Source organism: Primulina eburnea, chromosome 5 (assembly GCF_022965805.1).
Source record: "Primulina eburnea isolate SZY01 chromosome 5, ASM2296580v1, whole genome shotgun sequence".
NCBI classification, from domain to species: Eukaryota; Viridiplantae; Streptophyta; class Magnoliopsida; order Lamiales; family Gesneriaceae; genus Primulina; species Primulina eburnea.
The window spans coordinates 11,916,171-11,922,443 of NC_133105.1; the positions used below are offsets into that span (position 1 = coordinate 11,916,171).

A 6,273-nucleotide genomic window follows, 5' to 3' on the forward strand; every position below is an offset into this window, starting at 1 on the left:
GTAAATTCAAACTTTGCTAGCCACCATTTACATGGTAGTGCGGATGTTTGCATTGGATAACAATGTGAACATAGACACGATTTTCTTTCCTATAATTTTGGTCAAAAAACACATGTCTAAATCTTAACAATGAATTCCATAAATATGTAATTTGTTTCACGATTCTTTTCATGATTACAGCCATCCACACTTTTGTTTTTATCAATGTAATATTTAAAACATATTTCTATGACTTTTTTTAGGCAGATCCCACATTAATGTCACCTTATCTCCCAACCTCATCATATATATATGTGCACACAATACACCACATTTCTCGTCATAAAAACGCTCTTAGCAGGCTATAATGTCTGACGAAGAAACCACCACAATATTTCTTGCTTCTTCTCGTCCCACAACAGAAAGGTAATTCAATTCTCATTTCTTCCTGTTCATTGGTAACTTTAATCTGACAATATATCTAACTTGTTCTAATATATATAAACACACACAAACCATTTGCCTAAAACTGGAGAAAAATTAATAGTGCCATTAATAAGTAGTTCTGTCATCATAGCATTTAGGCTACAAAGTTTTACTCTCACATAATCAATAACATATAAAGAAATTTGATTTGAGAATAGCAGGTGGTGGTCAAAGGAGACGGTGGCGATAGTTACTGGAGCAAACAAGGGTATTGGCTTTGAGCTCGTCAAACGGCTAGCGGAATTAGGGCTAACGGTGGTTCTAACAGCCAGAGATGGTGGAAGGGGTCTTGAAGCTGTTCGAGTTCTTAAGGGTGAAGGCCTTGATGTTCATTTCTTTTGCCTTGATGTTTCCAACCCTGATTCTATAAAAACATTTGCTTCATGGTTCCAACACACTTTTGGAGTTTTGGATATACTTGTGAGTTCCAACACTGTATATTTTTTGTTTACTATCTGTCTGAATTAGTAATAGTTTCTTTCCCTTTTTGGCAATTTTTCTATCGAGAATGTTGAAGTGACACTGCACGTGTAAGCATCACATATGTGTCAACTCAACCCATGATGGAAAAAGGGCCAAAATTGTAAAAATAAATAAATAAGAATAATAAACACAGATTGAATTTCGATAACGTAAATGACAGATGTTGCAGTTTTCATACATATATACGAGCTGAGTTTAATACCTTGCTCGTAAATTAGATAGACTGGTTTCATATTTTGATTGAAAGAATACCACCACTAGATAATCATATATATTTTCTCTTCACAAGTTATTTGCCAAGAACCAATTTTGAACAAACCGCATAGAAATAATAGATATATGATCTTGTGCGAGTACATATCAGTGAAATTTCTGAAATGTGATGCAAGTTGATCTAAATAAAGCATTATCATTTAATTTTTTCCATTTTTGTTTCAAAATTTCAACCAAGTAGTAGTGATGTAACACGAGATATGGAATGAGTTTGAAATCTAAAAATAGCAATTGGGAATAAATTTTCGTTCTTGCTCACTCTCTAATCATTTCTAATTTCTTTTAGATCAACAATGCTGCTGTATCTTTCAACGGTCTGCGAGAGAACTCGGTGACACATGCCGAGACCGTGATCAGAACTAATTTCTACGGACCAAAATTACTGACGGAGGCCCTCTTTCCTTTGTTCCGCTGCTCACCTGTTGGCTCCAGAGTTCTCAACATTAGCTCGAGGCTTGGAATGCTAAACGTACGTATGTGAGCAATTAATTAATTCAAATTATATTTCATTAAATTTTTCAATCAATTTGACCAATTTTTGAAGTGTGGTTTTGAACAATCAGGTTAATTAATGGTGACATTTTCATCCAAGGTTTCCTAAAATCGATTCGGTCAATTATTTCGTTTTAATATAAATTTTGGCAATCCTAATTTCGGTAATATTAGGATTTTCATTTTTAATATTTGATTACATTAATTTATTTCATATTATTTATTATAATCTTATTATAAACAGTATTAATTATTTTAATTCGTTTCTTAGTAAAATAATATATTTAATTTATTTCTTATGTTTTTTAGAATTCTTCTTATAGGGCGGCGGGCGGGGATGAAAGAATAATCTTTGTTTTTTTACTCTATTTTGACCAATCAATTATTTTTTTTAATATGTTTTAAAAATAAAAAATAATGCATAATGAACTAAATTTATTTCAATTATTTTTTATGAAGAATCTTCATGTTTCACTAAGTTCTAATACTTAATTTTGATGGAGAATAGGATAATTAATGGATTTTAGGAATTTTAAAGTACAAAAGACTATATTTCATTATTATTTATTAATTGTAAATGTTATATTGTTTTACATGTTTTAGAAAATTAAATTATTTTAAAGCATGCAATACTATTTTTAAAATATTCAACGAAGATCTAAATCCTAATGTTTTCCAAAAACTTTGACAATTTAGATGATCAAAAACCGATTTAGACAAACTTATAAAATAAATTTGGTGATATTCTCATTCGGAATCGCATTCGAAATGTGACGATGATTATAGATTTCTATATTTTTATGTCTAAGTGCAGAAGCTAGAAAACCCCAAACTCAAAGAGATACTCAAAGATGAAGATAACCTATCAGAAAACCAAATTGAGGATATGCTTAATTTATTTCTCCAAAGTGTGAAAAATGGAACGTGGAAAAGTGACGGATGGCCTCAACATTGGACCGATTATTCAGTCTCAAAATTGGCTCTAAATGCATATTCTAAAATTTTAGCCAAACGATATAAAGGGAATGGCATAAGTGTTAACTACTTCTGCCCCGGATTTACTCAAACATCCATGACTGGTGGCAAGGGAATTCACACAGCCGATGCCGTGGCGGACGTCGGTGCATGGCTTGCTTTACTTCCGATGGAGAAGCTGCAGACCGGGAAGTTTTACGTAGTGGGGTCTTGACAACTTATAGTTGTACGAATTTAATTCATCGATGGGGGCATGCTCTTAAAAGAGTGAAGTAGTTTGACTATAATGTTTGTGAGCACGTAGGTAGCTTGCATCTGAACTATTGAAAGCCACACAAATATATTGATTGAGATACACATGAATATCATATTTAAATTCATTTTGCAAAAACTAACATGATTTTCTCAAGACATGTGTAAATCAAGGAACTAAAAAAACATATTTTGAATATATGCATCCACAAAATATTAATTAGGATTAAATGCTTACCATCATGCCAAAAGATACTTGTGACAACACAGAGCCCCATACTAAGCGACTGATGGACATGAAGGGCTGCACCTACTTGGGTGTTCTCTTTATTACGACTCATCTGAACAATCAAATCAAATGGCCAACTTCAGCGACTTGATACGTGAGAGATTCTCAAAATGCCACTTATCCAATACTTCTTTTACACATGCATGTTTTAACCTAACAATCCCATACCCCTTAAGCATAAAAATATGCTTCTTAGGATATTAAAACTCATTAACTCGCTCTAATAATATTTGAATCAAATAAATAAGAAAAGTGGTCTAGAAGGGGTTGAATAGACTATTTTCAATACTTTTTGCTAACTTTAAAGAGTATTTATATTAAAAAATGATTCTAAGATATTATACTTTGAATCTATTTCATGATACAAATTTAAGTGACTAAATTTTTTAAAGAAGTGCAGAAATAATGTGGGTTAAACTTTGATAGTTTTAACAAAAATCAACACATGAAAAAACAAAATTAATAAATATACTCGAAACAAAAGAAAAAATATAATTGTTGAAAATAAATGCACCAAAGTAAGTGTACGAGAATTTGTTTATGGAAGTTCGAAATTTAAAAACTTCTACGTCTCCTACTCTTCCCAAAACTAAGCTAAGGAAGATATAACTAACACATGTCCAGAGCACTTAGCCGCAGATATTACAATTTGAACATTTCAACTCTACATTCAGAATACCAAATTTCTTCTATTGGCAGTGGTCTTCAACCAACATTAAATGCACAATAAATTCATCGTACTACTTTTGCAAAAGTTGCAATTGGGGATTATCATTTAATAAGTGTAAGAAATTTTGTCTTTTAATGATATTTTGATTCTCATATGATAGATGAGAGACGTTGCAAGGCTTAATGTATGGGATCAGCCAGATCTCCTCTAATCTAATCTTAAACACTTAGAAAAATTCTAAGTATTAGTCCATAAAATAATCAGCCGGATCTCTTCAAACTAACAAGTCTTCTGAAAGATTAATTAATTAGTAGAATTTTGTTGATAGAGTTTGCCACTAATTATTTTGACGATCATTAATTATATAGTAATATATAATAATCAACTATAATTATAAAACTGATGAATAAAAATATCATTTTAGATTTCACCAAATAAGGATTCCAGTTCCGATTTTAAGTGACATTTTAATATGTAATTAACGAGGTAGTCGATTGCATAAAAAAGATTAATTGCAAGGACGAAGTAATAGACAGAAAAGATGGTCCAATTTTCTGATCCTCTCTCTTTATTTACTACATTCTTCATCCTGATCCCATCTTTCTCCTAACCACCACCGCTCCTTTGATTGTCGATGCTCCTTTGATTGTCGATTGTCGCCATTCCGTTGGTCCTCAAATTCGAGATGGGATGTGAGATCCTCCGGTTGAGCTCTTGCTATTTTTTCATTTGAAATCAGTTGTGATTCATAGAGGACTAGGCAACTAATAGGCCTTTTGGCCTTGATGAGGCTGTGATAAGACGGCTTCCACGTAGGGTAAAAAAATGAGACTACTAGTTTTCTGAAGATTTGAAAGTGAAACATTTGACTCTTGTGCTTGTGCTTTGTGGATTGATGGTCAATTTACCGGATACCTCTAACAGAGAAAAGATCTTAAGAGTGATTCTAGCTAAAGAAGACTCATCTCCTGACCTGGATCTGGATTTAGTAGCAAGTATGACTAGTGCCTATTCTGGAACCGGCCTAAAGGTTTAGTGCTTACAAGCATTAGTTATAAACAATTTGTAGAAGTAATTCATTTTTAGCCAAATGAAATAATTAAGTGATATTTTTAAAATGGCTATGTGATACCCCCGAAGATATCCGGGTCATCCAAGAGATAGCAGGGTCATCTGTAGTGAAACGTCTGCTCATTTTAAAATTCTACTGAACATTTTTTTTAAATACAATGGCCGAAACCATGCCTACATAAATACATAAAAATCGAAATATTCAATTTGTAAAGTCGACCCACTGCTGAATAAAATAACCACAGTTAAAATTATGAAAAGAGCAAACAGCCTAAACAATTACCATTTAAAAATATAAAATTTCATGCATTTTAAAATCTATCAAAACCCTCAACAAAATAAAATCATCAACCATTTAAAAAGCCGATTAAACGTGTTCCCATAATCTTGCGGAAAAGTACAAGGTCCTCGGGTTCTCGTGCGCACAACCAGCTCCTCCCGTTCAGTCATCATCACCTTCAGTCTCCTTGTCAAAATAATCACCCGCATCATTTACACCTAGTAAGTCTAAAGACTCAACACACATGTACCGTTAATATCAATTACATATACATGGCACACCGAAGTGAAAAATACTGTAATCAACGTACCTTTCATGAACTTAAAAAACGTAAATGTAAACGTGTCATATGAAATCATAACATTTCAAAACAGCTCATCGTATCATCATATACTTATACATTTAATTTAATTGAATTCAGTTCATTAGTTGTGACTTTCGTATCAGTTTTATTGTTTCATCATTATACGATGGATCCATGTACATAAAACCGTGGTACCCGGCGACTGTCGGACATCAGCAACAATATTACTCATCCGCTGTGCCTAGGCTTCATCTTTAGCATTTACATATACATCATTAGCATTTACATATATATTGTTAGTCAAAACCAATTTTCATCCTTCAAAGAATCATCATTTTCATCACCTAACAAAATCATGCATATACGTAAACTTCTTTATAATCAAGCACGCAATGAAATTTTCATAATTTCATAAAAATCATATTCATGATGCTTAAACATTTAAAAGCATGATAAATTGTGCTCGGGGCGCTACCAGGACTAAAAACTCACCCCAGGAGCAAAATGACCATTTTGCCCCTAGAAACCAAAAATGACCGTTTTACCCCTGGACTCTAAATTTCGACCCGAAACTTACCTAAAACATCCCAAAACATATGAAAATGTGTTTCTTAGACGTAAACTCAAGCCTGTTTTAAAACTTAACCGAATCCTTTTAAAGATTGGACTGGCGTCTCGGTTTTAACCCGAATCAACCCGAAACTTAACCAATCTCTCCA

The 6,273-nt window shown here is 32.8% G+C and overlaps 1 protein-coding gene across 2 annotated transcripts; it reads left to right on the plus strand.

Annotated features, from left to right (window-relative positions):
• The first annotated feature begins 338 nt into the window (after window positions 1–338).
• On the plus strand, window positions 339–2,902 carry LOC140831758 (short-chain dehydrogenase/reductase 2b-like). Of its 2 annotated transcripts, none has more exons than XM_073195503.1 (4): window positions 339–405; window positions 624–885; window positions 1,508–1,690; window positions 2,528–2,902. In XM_073195503.1, the coding sequence occupies exons 1-4, from the start codon at window positions 347–349 to the stop codon at window positions 2,900–2,902; spliced, it is 879 nt and encodes a 292-aa protein (XP_073051604.1). In that variant the 5' UTR covers window positions 339–346. The 2 variants fall into 2 exon arrangements, with proteins under 2 accessions (XP_073051604.1, XP_073051605.1); XM_073195504.1 differs by having other exon boundaries at window positions 627–885.
• Window positions 2,903–6,273: the final 3,371 nt, after the last annotated feature.